Source organism: Octopus sinensis, linkage group LG7, assembly GCF_006345805.1.
Source record: "Octopus sinensis linkage group LG7, ASM634580v1, whole genome shotgun sequence".
NCBI classification, from domain to species: Eukaryota; Metazoa; Mollusca; class Cephalopoda; order Octopoda; family Octopodidae; genus Octopus; species Octopus sinensis.
In genome coordinates, this window is record NC_043003.1 from 30123373 (window position 1) to 30137979 (window position 14607).

At 33.8% G+C, this 14607-nt stretch overlaps 2 protein-coding genes across 2 annotated transcripts in view; both read right to left on the bottom strand.

Annotated features, from left to right (window-relative positions):
* Positions 1-14607, bottom strand: part of LOC115214307 (zinc finger protein 721) — a 27916-nt gene continuing 13309 nt past the window's right edge. The window contains exons 5-8 of the mRNA XM_036504382.1: positions 12816-13995; positions 10479-10545; positions 2409-2496; positions 1-1816 (exon numbers count right to left, since the gene is read on the bottom strand). Coding sequence (XP_036360275.1) covers positions 440-1816; positions 2409-2496; positions 10479-10545; positions 12816-13995 — 2712 coding nt within the window. The 3' untranslated portion in view covers positions 1-439. The remainder of the gene's footprint in view (positions 1817-2408; positions 2497-10478; positions 10546-12815; positions 13996-14607) is intronic.
* Positions 11720-14607, bottom strand: part of LOC115214325 (zinc finger protein OZF-like) — a 25645-nt gene continuing 22757 nt past the window's right edge. The window contains exon 3 of the mRNA XM_036504348.1: positions 11720-11759. The gene's annotated coding sequence lies outside the window, so the exon portion shown is untranslated. The remainder of the gene's footprint in view (positions 11760-14607) is intronic.

The window sequence follows — 14607 nt, forward strand, 5'->3', positions numbered from 1 at the left end:
TGAATGGACGAATCTGCCTGTATTGAAACATCAATTCAAAGACAAATAAGTACAACAATTGTTGACTGTTCACAGTATCACAATACTGATAAATATTTCCACAACCAGACTCGTTATGAAAGTTAATCTGTTGAGAAGATCACACATTTAAATAAAGTTTAATTACAAAACATTGCAATACTTCATTTGTTATTTACACTAACTTTCTACCAGAGAAATTGTCACATTCAAAAGTGTAAATCTTTAACTCATTTTCATTACAGTAAAAAGTTTAAAAAATCTCCAACAAAGGTTTTTCAGGGAGAGACTATTGAAGTAAAGAAAATTAAATTTTGTCCATTTTCTTGTAATGTCCAATCATATTTCATCAAATTCTGTCCTAGAGGAATTCCTTTCAGTTTCATGAAGTAATAATTTGCACAAAGTCTTCCAAGTTATCCTATTGTTCTAGGGTTTGACTTCCATGTGACCTTTTCTTATGATTAGTTAAAATTCTATTCTCAGAGAAAGTTTTACCACAGATGTCACAATGATAGGGTTTCTCACCTGTGTGGACAGGCCTGTGACGAGTTAAGCTTTGATTATCAGAATATGTTTTACCACAAATATCACAGCTATATGGTCTCTCACCTGTATGGCCACGTACATGAATTGTTAAATGACCTCTTTGAGAAAATGTCTTACCACAGATATCACAATTGTATGGTTTTTCACCTGTATGGACACGTACATGTTGAGTTAGATGACCATTTTGAGAGAATGTTTTACCACAAATATCACAGTGGTATGGTTTCTCACCTGTGTGTGTGCGTATGTGTCTAGTTAATGTACTATTGTCAGAGAATGTTTTCCCACAGATATCACAGTGGTATGGGTTGTCACCTGTGTGTATGCGTATGTGGTTAGTTAAACCACTACTGTTAGAGAATGTTTTCCCACAGATATCACAGTAAAATGGTTTATGTCCTGTGTGAACTTGCTTGTGACTAGTTAAACTACTGTATGCGGAGAAATTTTTCCCACAGACTGTACAATTGTATGGTCTCTCACCAGTATGAATACGTACATGAAGTGTTAAGTGACTACTCCGAGAGAAGGATTTACCACAGATATCACAGTGAAATGGATTCTCACCTGTGTGAATACGTACATGTTCAGTTAAGTGACCATTCTGAGAGAATGTTTTCCCACAGATATCACAGTGGTATGGTTTCTCACCAGTATGCATGCGTATGTGTTTAGTTAATCCACTTCCATCAAAGAATCTTTTTCCACATATATCACATGGGTATGGTTTTTCACCAGTGTGCATACGAATGTGTTTGGTTAAGCTATTACTGTCAGAAAATGATTTCCCACAGATATCACAGTGGTATGGTTTTTCCCCTGTGTGCATTCGTATATGTCTAGTTAATGCACTATTGTCAGAGAATCTTTTCCCACAGACATCACAGTGGTATCGGTTGTCACCAGTGTGCATCCGAATGTGCCTACTCAATGTACTGCTACCAGAGAATGTTTTCCCACAGATATCACAGTGGTATGGGTTGTCACCAGTGTGCACACGTATATGTCTAGTTAATGCACTGTTGTCAGAGAATCCTTTCCCACAAATATCACAGTGGAATGCTTTATCTCTGACTTGTTTGTGATTAGCTAACAAAGAGAAAATTTTCTCTTCAATATCACAATGGTATGGTTTCTCACCCATTTGAGTATCTTTATGATTAGTCATATTCCCTCTTTTTAAAAATGCTCTCTTAAAGATAACACAGAGGTATGGCCTTTTCCTTTTGTGAATGTAATTGAGTCTAATTCAAATTAGAACTTCAGAAAAATGTTTTCATACAAATACCACATTGATATGTTTGTGTGAATGTTTCAGAATATTAATTCGCTATTATGCCAAAATGTTTTCCACAGATATCACAGTGATATGGTTTCTCACCTAAGTGAATATATTTGTGCATAGTCAAATGACCTTACTGAGAAAATTCTCCACCACAAATATCACAGTGGTATAGCCTTTCACCAGTATGAATACATTTATACTTGGTCAAATTGCTGGTGTAGGATAAGTTTTACCACGTGATTGTGCATTGGTAATTTTTTTTTTATATCTCACTGAACATTTTTATGCAAAGACAAAGAATTGTTTTCAGTAATTTCTTTACTTATAGATTTTAAAATAGTTATCCTTGAATTTATATGAAATACTTTTTGCTCAAATTAAATAAGGGATTAGACTGAATGAATGTCTTATAACTGATGTTGAACTGATGTGATGTTTCTGTGAATCTACACATGTCACTAGGATCAAGATTTGTTCACATTTTCAGTGACTGAATTATATATTTATAAACTTGATTTTAATTTTGCTGCAACTTTTGGTAATGAACAATAGTTACTTGAGTACTTGATAACATTAGTTTTCTGTTTTTAAAAAATGACAAATTATTTGAACTGGCAATTTCCATTTCAATGTCACCACAAACCCTGAAATAGAGAATATAAAGTAGAAAGGACAAAGCAAAATTGACATGGAGGTTATTAAAAAGGAGGGACTTGACCAAGGACATTGAATATTAAAATAACCAAGATCAGAAAATACTTATAGAAGCAAGACACAATAGTATGGATATATATTGGAAATGGATGATGTAATGTGTAGATGTGGACTTTAGAAGGAAGATAATAATGGGATGCACAGATAGAGAAAACAGATCAAAATGATTTTAGTGGAAATTAAGTATGAACAGATATTAACTGAAAAGACATTTATTTTTCAGACATCTACTAAACATATATGAATAAGTATCTTGTACTATCACCTTGGGTCAACCAAAGCTTTATGAGTAGATTTGGCAATGAAACTGAAAGAAGCCTTTTGTGTATTTAATCATCATTTTAAGATCCAGTTTCCCATGCTTACAGAATTTGTTGAAGCAGATTTTCTATGGCCAGATATGTTTTTCATGGAAGAGTGGAAGCAAATGGAACAGCATGCGTCATGGTGACATAATGCAATATCAAGACAAGAATGCACAAAGTACACATACACACATATATATAAGGCACAGGTGTGGCTCTGATAAGAAGATTGCTTCCCAACCACATGGTTCCAGGTTCAGTCTCACTGTAGACAAGTGTCTTTTACTGCAGCCTTGGACCAACCAAAGCATTGTGAGTGAATTTGGTAGACAGAAACTGAAAGAAGCCCATCGTATATATACATGTGTGTGTGTGTGTGTGTGTTTGTCCCCACCACCATTACTTGACAATCGATGTTGGTGTGTTTACGTTCCCATAACTTAGAGGTTTGGTAACAGAGATCAAAACCCTTTAAGGCAGTGCTCCAGCATGACAACAGTCAAATAACTGAAACAAGTAAAAGAATATATATATATATATATACATACATATTGCACACCCATGATTGCAAGTTCATGGTTTTGATTTCCATATCAGTAGTGCATTGTGTTCTTGAGCATTGCATCAGTCCACTCAGCTGTAAATGGATAATCTAGTAGCAGGCCACATCATTCAGCAGGGTGACGTTGTTTGAAAGCTACAGCAATACAAGGAAGTGTACTGTGATCAGCAGTGTATAACATCCAATAATCTGGTCAATACAGTGATATACATACATATATATATTCTTTTATTCTTTTACATGACTGCAGCCATGCTGGAGCACTGCCTTAAAAGGTTTTTTTTTGGTCAAAGAAATCAACCCAGAACTTATTCTTTGTAGGCCTAGTACTTATTCTATTGGTCTTTTTTTTTTGTTAACTGCTAAGTTATGGGGACATAAACACACCAGCATCAGTTGTTAAACAACGGCAGGGGGACAAACACAGACACACACACACTTATATATTGGGAATCTTTCAGTTTCCATCTACTAAATCCATTCACAAGGCTTTGGTTGGCTTCAGGCTATAGTAGAAGACACTTCTCCAAGGTACCATGCAGTGGGATTGAACCCAGAACCATGTGGTTGGGAAGCAAGCTTCTTACCACACAGCTACACCTGAGCATATATATATATATATATATATATATATATATATATATATATATATATATATATATATATATATATATATATATATATATATATATATATTATATATATATATATATATATATACACACACACACACACATTTCAGCCACATATGTACACATTCTCATAGGAAAAGATATTTACTCAAAATAGTCATATTATTCAACATAAATTATTTCATACAGCTTCAATAGTTTACCATTATGAAATTCAAAGAAAAATGCCCATTAGAAACAGTTCCTTGTTTTTACACAAATATATCATCATCATCGTTTAACGTCCGCTTTCCATGCTGGCATGGGTTGGACGATTTGACTGAGGACTGGCGAACCAGATGGCTGTACCAGGCTCCAATCTGATCTGGCAGAGTTTCCACATCTGGATGCCTTTGTTAGGAAAACCTCTGATGAAATAGATGATATAGATTGTTGTGTATGACAATATAACCATTCACGATTTAAAATACTCGTGAATGGGACTAAAAATTAAATGTGACCAACATTCTTTCGTTTTATGATCGCTGAACGAATGCGGAAAAGTATCGTGAATAATTGACATTAAAAATTTTGAATATCATTTTTTTTTTTTATCAGTACTGCAATATTGTAATCTATTGTACTCTCCGTAATTTTAAGAGTTGACGCTAAAAAAAAAAAACAATATCGAAAAATGTTGAAAGCAGAAAAATTCAGGAAAAGAATTCAAAATTTGAAAAACTATTTCTGGTAAAATTGTAGGGTCTTTTCTGTACACCAAATTTGGAAACAACTAAAACACTATTAAAAAAAAAGTATGACAGCAACAGAAGATCTAAATCGTAATCTCCGTTGTTAAAAACACGAATCTGGAGAAATAACTTTATTTGGTGGAGGGAGAGAATGGAGAGGAAGGTTTTATCCAACAAGTCCGCCCGATCATTGTTGAATAGTGTCATTATTTCCACTTTCATTTTCCAATCATAAAATGAAATAATACCATATAACACATAAATAATTTTTTAATGTGCTTACTTAGCATGTCTAATCAAAGATAACCAAGACTGGAAGCCACAATAAAATGATAGCAAACAGAATTGTTCAAATTCGGTTTTTAAAAACATGTTTATCATTATTGATTATATACGATGTATAACATCAACACCCAGTATAAACTGGGTATTGATGTGTTCCTATTTCTTTAAAGTGAATATAATTAAACACACTGAACACAAGAAAAACATATTTTATATACACATAGAGGCTTAATCAAAAGAGAAACTCAACTCTGGATATCCAAAATATCGACTGCAATTGATTTAGTTCAAGCGAGATTTAGCTGACAGAGAAAAACGATGCAGAACATTGTGATAATACGTCGTAATTAATAAATAAACTTTAATGTCACCGTGTATAGTGTTGCTAAATAGTTTCTCAAACAGAACATCACCAACGGCTATTTTCTTTTTCTTTTCTTTTTTTATATAAAAATTTAAACCTGGATGTAAATAACACCTCACCATTAATATTGTAGGCTGCTAGAACAGATGTTTTCACAAAAATACTAAAACATTGTATTCAGTAATTAGCTACTAATAATAGATCAACATACCGTTTTCTTTCTGTCTTCTTTCATTATTTGGTGTAATAATATTGAGACATGAACAGATTTGAGGGCAATTAACGGACATTATTAGTACACAAATATACCAACAAACTCAATTAGTGAACAGCAGTGATAATACAGCCCAAACTAACCGATACAGATACATTAGTATAAATTCTTCAGCCATATTTTCACAAAATGGGTTGTTTATCCATTCTCTATTATGTTATATACATGGAAGGAATGGTATGTATAAAATACTATGATTCTAAAAAATCAGCATCCAAGTTTTTTTTACGTAAATCATTCTGGGTTTGGATTAATTACATCCTAACTGAAAGAGCTAAAAGCGAAGTTAACCTTATAGTGGGATGAGGGGGAGGTGGCAAAATAAGGTGCTTTTACTGCATTTTTGACTTGAGACAAAATATATATTTTACAAATGTTCCCTACCTAAGCAAATGACCTTCCCTAAATTCATTAAAAGCATAATAACGTAATCTGATCTCAATTTCAAAAATTCTCGCCATTCTCTTTGAGCATATAAAAGACAATTTTGGCTGGGGCAAAATGAGTAAGCCAAGATAAAATAAATTTGCCACTTCAGTTTTCCAGAAAACTGACTCATACACATCAATATCCATCAGAAAGATCAGAAATATAAAAAATAATAATAATAATAATAATAATAATAATATCTAGGTCAAAGGAAAGAGGATCAGGGAAAATGGCACATGATATGAAATTAACAAATCTCAACTAAATATAGAAAAAGCCTCAACATAAAATATTATCTATAGCTTCAACACGATCTGCTAGAGAGTCCTCTTTGTGATATAACTACTCACCATGCAGTTCAGGAGAAGAAATGATTGGAATTAGACATTGCTCATTTTACCTCATGTCTATGCATCATGTTTTGAAACTTGAAAATTATTAAACTAGACATTCGTGTGCAAAAAAATTGACTTGGAATCCAAGAGAGAAGAATATTGATTGTTAAACACTGAAAATTATCCAGATATTTTGTTAGCAACCTCAATTACAATCAAGTCAAATTTGAGGAAAAATTTCTTGATAAGAGGACCTACCAACTGGCTATGTGTCAGACTCTCTCAACTTCAACAGCAACAACTGTGCTGATCAATTTTTGCTTATGATGCAACAATGCAAAATAACCTGCAACAGTTAGTTCTTAGGAAGGGTGTAATGCGCTTGTTCGGGATCAACACTTGTAATGGTAAAAATTTGTTGTTATAATTGCATACTGTAGGATGTGAAAGATGAACAATGCATGAAGTTTTAAGAAAGTATTTATTTACCGTTACGTTGAAAAATACCATACCTCAACAGGCAGGTTATAACATTGGAGAGCATGCGAAAGAAAGTTAAATGTGGTAGAATTTTTTTTGTATAGTTTGGTGTACACAAATTGTTAGTAGTAATTCACAGATAGCGATAGATGATGTTGTAAGAGAGCAGAATTAGAGCTAGTGAAAGTTGTAGGGTTGTGGGACATTGTCTCACAGTTGCTGACAGTAAATTTAATTTCTCTCGCTGACCATTATCTTTAGTAGTTGCATTCCTTGTGATCATGATTCTAGCAGTCCATTCCCTAACTAATTGAGTCATCACGAGCCGCCTCGCTCAATTGTCGCCAAGTGACTGCTTGGTTGAGTCATCACCATGTGACTAGACTCATTGAGACTTCACAGACTGATTTTTGCTTGGGGTATTCTTGCTTTTATAACTATCCAGTTTAGACATATCATTGGGAACAATAGATTTAGTTGGTGGTCTTGTTATCTCTATTCTAGCTTTTGGTGAAGTAGAAGAGGTTAGAAAGGGTCAAGTGGTGAAGACATTATTTTGGCCTGGCTAAAGGCATCTGGAAAACGTAAAATTGCTGTCAGAGAAAAACAATTGTTCCACAGTGGGAAAAGTTCTGTTGCTGTTGTTAATTTAAATTTGGCTATGGTGGATCGAATCCACTTCATGCATGCAAGATCCACTACAAATCTTTTCTACTCTAGGCACAAGGCCCAAAATTTTGGGGGTAGGGGCCAGTCAATTATATTGACCCAGTATACAACTGGTATTTAATTTATCGATCCCAAAAAGATAAAAGGCAAAGTCAACCTCAGAAAAATTTGTACTCAGAACAATAAGACAGACGAAATATCGCTAAGCATTTCACCCGGCATGCTAACATTTATGCCTTGCAGCAGTGGAAAATAATGAAAATTCAGAAGTTATTCATTAGGAAATTTCAGTTGACTGAGGATTTTTTTACTTATATTATTCAGTACTCCACAACTTAAATTATTTCTAAATTCATGGCATTGGTCTTCTTGAGTTATTTCCCATAGCTTGCTTTAGGTAAACTTCTACTCACCCTAAATCTATTTCTATATGTAAAAATCCTTGTTGTCGAATGATAAATCAGGTTCAACTTTGACCACTGTCCAATAATTTTGAAACAAGGTCATGCCAGTCACCTTATGAGATTTTCCATTAAATATGTAAATTTTGTGAAGGTGAGTTTTGATTTCTTGTATCTCTTTTTATTTGACAGTTGTTGACAATTATCTCCCGGTTTGTTTTCTTTCTCCAACTAAAAAGAAATTTCTATTTATTGAGAAATTTTTCCATATATCACTTATTTATTACACTGTAGGCATTTGGTATTGATCAAATTGAGGTTTATTGTTTCTCTATAAATCCACAAGAAGAACTGCTGACACTCTATTCAAACAATTAGTCTTAAAACAGTAATAAATTTTTCTCTTGCTCTCCCTCAAAAAGATATTCCAGAAGATACAGACCTGTAGTGAAGTTCAGGTTAATACATAATTAAGTCAACACTATGATACTTACATCATTTACATTTGATGGATACTTGTTCTCATCCTGTTTGTTGTTAACACAAACAAAATGAGGACAGCCTTCATCAGGTGTCTTGGGGAAATTTTGAACCTGGTCTCATTCCTAAGGTATTTTTCAATGTTATTATTATTATTCAGGTCACAGCTCTGAATCAAAATCTTAGGGTTAATAGCCCGTGCTCTTAGCTACTATGCTATATGCTTGTGGGCAATTATAGAGGGAATTTTAGGGCTTATAAATCTAATATTCTCCTATCCTTCCTTAATACCAGTTCCCATATGCTATTCATATCTGCATTTGGTCTGCCTGTCCTAGCATATGTGCTGCTTCTTTTAGTTTTCATATTTTCCACTGGTGTTCTCTGTTTATTATTTTAACTTCACTCCACAGTGGAAGGTGGTCTCCATTTCTCCATACATGATCAGCTATACCCGATTAATCAATATCTCCTCATGTCACAGCTTTGCAATGTTCCTCTACACTTTTTTTGCGGGGGCAGCATGTTTCGCCTTTGTATAACCTACCACAGCTGCATGGGATGGAGTACAAATTTTTGGTCATATTCTCTTCTATTGGTGATTTTACTTGAAGGAGATATTTGCGAAGTGTTCTATTACTCTTGAATACTGTCCTGATGTCATATGGGCCACATATCTTTCGTATCTTTTTGGAGAGGCCTTTCACATAGGGTAGACAGACTGTGGACAGTTTATTGATTTCGTCCTCTCTTTTCTTCATAATTGGAATGGATAGTATATTTTTGGGGGTAGTTGTTGCTTGATAGATTGTTACTGAGCTGTGGCATTTCATTACACAATCATACTCTGTAGAATGATTTACTTGGCCCTAAAACATATTTCTATGAAACCTAGCATTACTAGGGCCAATCAGGAAACTTTTATATGGTCACATAATCTACAAGAAATTGCAACCAATCTTCCTCAAATTCTACCTTACCTTCATAAAATCAAATATATCCAATGTAAAAAAAAATCCTGAAATTTCACAATACCATCATTCTTTGTACAAGAGTTACTTGGCTGTAAAATTTATTCCTTACAGCTGCCATTTCCTTAAACTTAGTATTGCAACTATTTCTCTAACTCACAAAAATTAAACCTCATTTTAAACTACATATCCTTTTTCGTGAGTTCTACTAATAAAATAATGAGGTAGTCATAGTGACCATAATGGGTTATAATTACAAAGCTCAGCTTTTTATCCAACTTTCTGGGCTGACATCTCGCTACTACTCTGATGAAGGCATTAGAACTACTCCATTCCTCTCCGATGAATCTACCTCATTTCTTTTGTTAACCATTTTCCTCCTGTATTATGATTTAGTTCTTCAATGTTTTGATATATATGCAATACTTGAACACACCACCAGTGTCACTGGGTATTCTGGATCTTAAAACATACATCCTCATCCAGGCAATCCAACCTTAATTGATCAAGCCTAAGGTAAACAGCATTCTACTGACACCATTAACCATCTCTTTTCAACTAGAACCATCTAGACACTTTCTCAACAGCTATATTGTTCTTGATGATTCTTTTGCTTGTTCCTGTAATACCCAGATTTTCATAGGCCTGACTTATAGTATGAACTGTAAACCCTCAGCTGCCAAGCTCCATTGGCAAAAACCTTGTTTTTCACCCACTCTTACAGCAATCCTCCACCAACTTCTGGTAATTGGCTCTCTTCTACTCATGTGCCTCCTGCATCCTCTCTTTCTAGGGCATAATTAATTCCAATAGGACTAGCAATCTCTCAGTCAGTTTTCTCAAGTGTCACACATCAAATTTGTCATCCCTTTCTTCTAAATTTTCTGTTTCTACAGTCAACAATTCGTAAAATCAGTTAACTAATTACTTAACACAAAAGTAAACTAAAACCAGTGAATGTGTTATTATTGGCAGAACGGTGCTCCCAAAATACATCAACACATCAGAAATCTTGTAAAGCAGATACAAAAGTGACGTATTTTTGTCTCTGTGTAACCAGCCTGGATATTAATGTTAACCCAGAATATATCAGTAGAGAATATCACACATCTATATAAAGTTTAATAATAAATTATAACAACACTTCAACTGTTACTTATTCTAATTTCTACAAATTACCTTCATCATCATCATCATCATCATTTAATGTCCATTGTTCATGTTGGCATGGGTTAGACGGTTTGACCAGGGCTGGCAAGTTTGAAGGCTGCACCAGACTCCAGTTGGATTTGACATTGTTTCTATGGTTGGATGCCCTTCCTAACACCACCTTGTCACATGTAAATCTATATTCAATTTCATTACTATGTTTCTGAATATTCTAGAAAAAAGTTAAAAGAAATTTCAAGCTTATGCTTGAGAAAGGAAGATGATAAAACTATATAAAAACATTGCAAATAGGTGAAATTTAAAAAAAATTAAACTGTGAATAATTTATTGAAGAATTTCTCAACTATGGAGAATATCTGGCTGGTGTGGTATGATGAAATAGATTGTTTTAAAAAAGTTACGCATACAGGGTATCCAAAAGTTATCTTTATAACTATTACATTAAAGTTGAGCTCCATCAATCAACTTATTTGCATGTTAAATAAATATCAGTGAAATTTTAATTTATGTACTTTGTTTTAATATTTAAATTAATTTCCTTTGTCTTTAAAGATGCTTATTATATACTATTTTTCATTTCTTACTGAATCTTTCAAATTGTAATGGTAATTTATAAACGACCTGTATTAAATATTAAAACAGTTATTTATAATTTTCCATATAATCAATTATTATACTCTGATATATTCACATTAGCATCCTCATCTTGGTTGTTATTGTCACAATGTTTTGGATGATGTAACCTCCAACCTATTTCAAGTGTCTGTCATATTCAGTTACATATAATAGATTATTCTTATGCTGTTGTTCAAAGACATTCTCCTACATCTGATACTGCAAGATCAGTCTTCATAAACCAGAGATTAGCTGGAGTTTAGCTGAATTCAGCTAAACTACGAAAGAGAAAAAGAAAGTTTATACTTCCTAATTTCCACTAACTATTTGTCCAATGGGATAACACAATAATGAATATAATCATTAAGTGCTAACTGTAATAGTTTTGCGGGTGATTTATCATCATCATCATCGTTTAATGTCCGCTTTCCATGCTAGCATGGGTTGTATGATTTGACTGAGGTCTGGCAAGCCAGATGGCTACACCAGACTCCAATCTGATCTGGCAGAGTTTCTACAGCTGGATGCCCCTCCTAATGCCAACCACTCTGAGAGTGTAGTGGGTGCTTTTACATGCCACCAGCACAAGGGCCAGTCAGGCAGTACTGGCAACGGCCCGGCTCAAATGGTGCTTTTTATGTGCCATCTGCACAGGAGCCAGTCCAGTGGCACTGGCAACAACCTTGCTTAAATGTTTTTTCACGTACCACCAGCATGAGTGCCAGTTAGCTTAAGTTAGTAGATTTATAAGAGGGTTTAGTTGAAACTCTGAGTATGTTACTGAATATAGCAGGAACCTAATAGTTGGAGGTTAAAATGGTTGAAACCTTGACTACAACAACCACAATGAAAGTACTTATCTGAATATCCCTATTTAATAATATCCTACATAAATGTTGAATGATTATTTGATTCCTCTAGTCATTTACATCATATAGAAAAAGGTGAAGAGAGTAAATGAGATACAAGAGATTTAACATCAGTAGCATAGGGTGAATGTAAATACTAGGTTTATTGGCAGGAGTAAGAAAGGGAATAAATGACAAAATACTTATGGGAGAAGTTATCCAAATCAGAAATTTGCTTCATTTCATTGTATTTCAAGGAAATATTTTTCTTTTGAAAATTAATACTCATTTTATCATTCTGTACAAGCATTTAGGATTTTGATAAAAATTAAATTATAATTATTATATGCCATTCATGGTGGCGGTGGGTAATATTCTAGTATCAGTGTATAATAATAATTCCTTAACTCAGAACTCATGACAAAATTTTAATTAAAGTAACATAACAAAATTAAATGGACCCAACTTTCATTCATTTCTGTAATAAAAATATTACATTGACTGTCACATAAAAATTCCAATATTTCATTGTAATGTCTCACAAAAATTTCCTTCTCGTGAAGCAATAATAATTTGCCCAATTAATTCCAAGTAATTCTATGTTTAATGGTTTATCTTGCATTTAACGTCATTAGTGGTTAGTCAAGCTACCATTTTTAACAGCTGTTCTTCAACTGAAACCATGAGGAGTCACTCACCATTGTGAATACGTCTGTGACGGTTTAAATTCTGATTATCAGCATATGATTTACCACAAATATCACAGCTGTATGGTCTTTCACCTGTGTGACCACGTATATGAAGTGTTAAATGACCTTTTTGAGAGAAGGATTTACCACAACTATCACAGTGAAATGGATTCTCACCTGTGTGAATACGTACATGTTGAGTTAGATGACCATTTTGAGAGAATGTTTTACCACAAATATCACAGTGGTATGGTTTCTCACCTGTATGCATACGTATGTGTATAGTTAAACTATTACTCACAGCAAATCTTTTCCCACAGATATCACAGTGGTATGGGTTGTCACCTGTATGCATGCGTTTGTGTCTATTTAATGTGCTATTACCAGAGAATGTTTTTCCACAAATATCACAGTAAAATGGCTTCTCTCCTGTGTGAACTTGTTTGTGACGAGTCAACTTATTAGATTCAGAAAACGTTTTCCCACAGATATCACAATGGTATGGTTGCTCACCAGTGTGAATGTGTTTGTGCTTAGTCATACTACCTCTTTCAGAGAATGTTTTCCCACAGACATCACAGTAATATGGCTTTTCATTTGTGTGAATGTATTTGTGTCTATTCAAATCATAACCCCGGGAAAATGTTTTAGCACAAATTCCACATTGATATGGTTTCTCTCCTGTGTGGACACGTTTATGAACAGTTAACACACTATTTTGTGAAAATGTTTTACCACAAATATCACAGTGATACGGTTTCTCACCTGAATGAGTATATTTGTGCGCAGACAAATGACCTTTCTGAGAGAATGTTCTACTACAAATATCACAGTGATATGGCTTTTCACCAGTATGAATACGTTTGTGCTTGGTCAAATTACTACTGTCAGTGAAAATTTTGCCACAGATTATACATTGGTAAACTTTCTCCTCTTTCTGAACATTTTTATGCAAAGACAATGAACCATTTTTGGTAATGTTAAAATATTTAAGCTTTGAGTTTGTCTGGTGTAAGTTTTGCTTAAATAACAAGTTACATTTAGTAAATGTCTTATTGTTGATGTTTAAGTGATATGCTGTTTTCTGTGCATCTACACATGTATGAAGAGATGTGTCACTGAAGTTGAGCTGTGTTTGAGCATACAATTGACTTTTGTAAAGTTTATCCGCCATAGCTTTCTTATAAATCTAGAAAAAGATTATTTTCAAATGTCGAATAATAAATAAAGATGCTCTGACACTTTTCCAGATTTACTGCAACTATTCCAGTTTTATCATGTGCATCTCTGTAGCAGGATGGTCACACTGTGTCTCTGCATGTTGTAAAAGGTATATAAAAAAGTTGACAGCAAGAAGGGGATCTGGCTGTAAAATGCTGCCTCAGAAAACACATGACCCATGCCAGCATGGAAAAGCAGATATGAAACTGATGATGATTCTCAACAATTTCTTAAGTCGTAATGCATTTTTTTCTTATAAAAAGTGATATTTGACATCTGTAGATGAGTCAATCATAAAGAAACAGTTATAAATCTTTTATTAGTTTTTTTTCTTTCTTGGAGTTAAAGTGGAATTAGAAACTAGCAAATGAACTGACTCCAGTTCTCAGGAAGACAAACAAATATGGAAGTCATTACGCCAAGACAGTCCCTATGATATCATGTTTATACTGTAATCTGTTTATAAACTTAATTTAAATTTCACAGAAACTTAATTAAGGTTATAAAGAACAGTTTTTTTCTTTTGATAATGCCTGTCTTCTGTTTTCAAAATTTGATATATTTCTGGATATATCTTGAA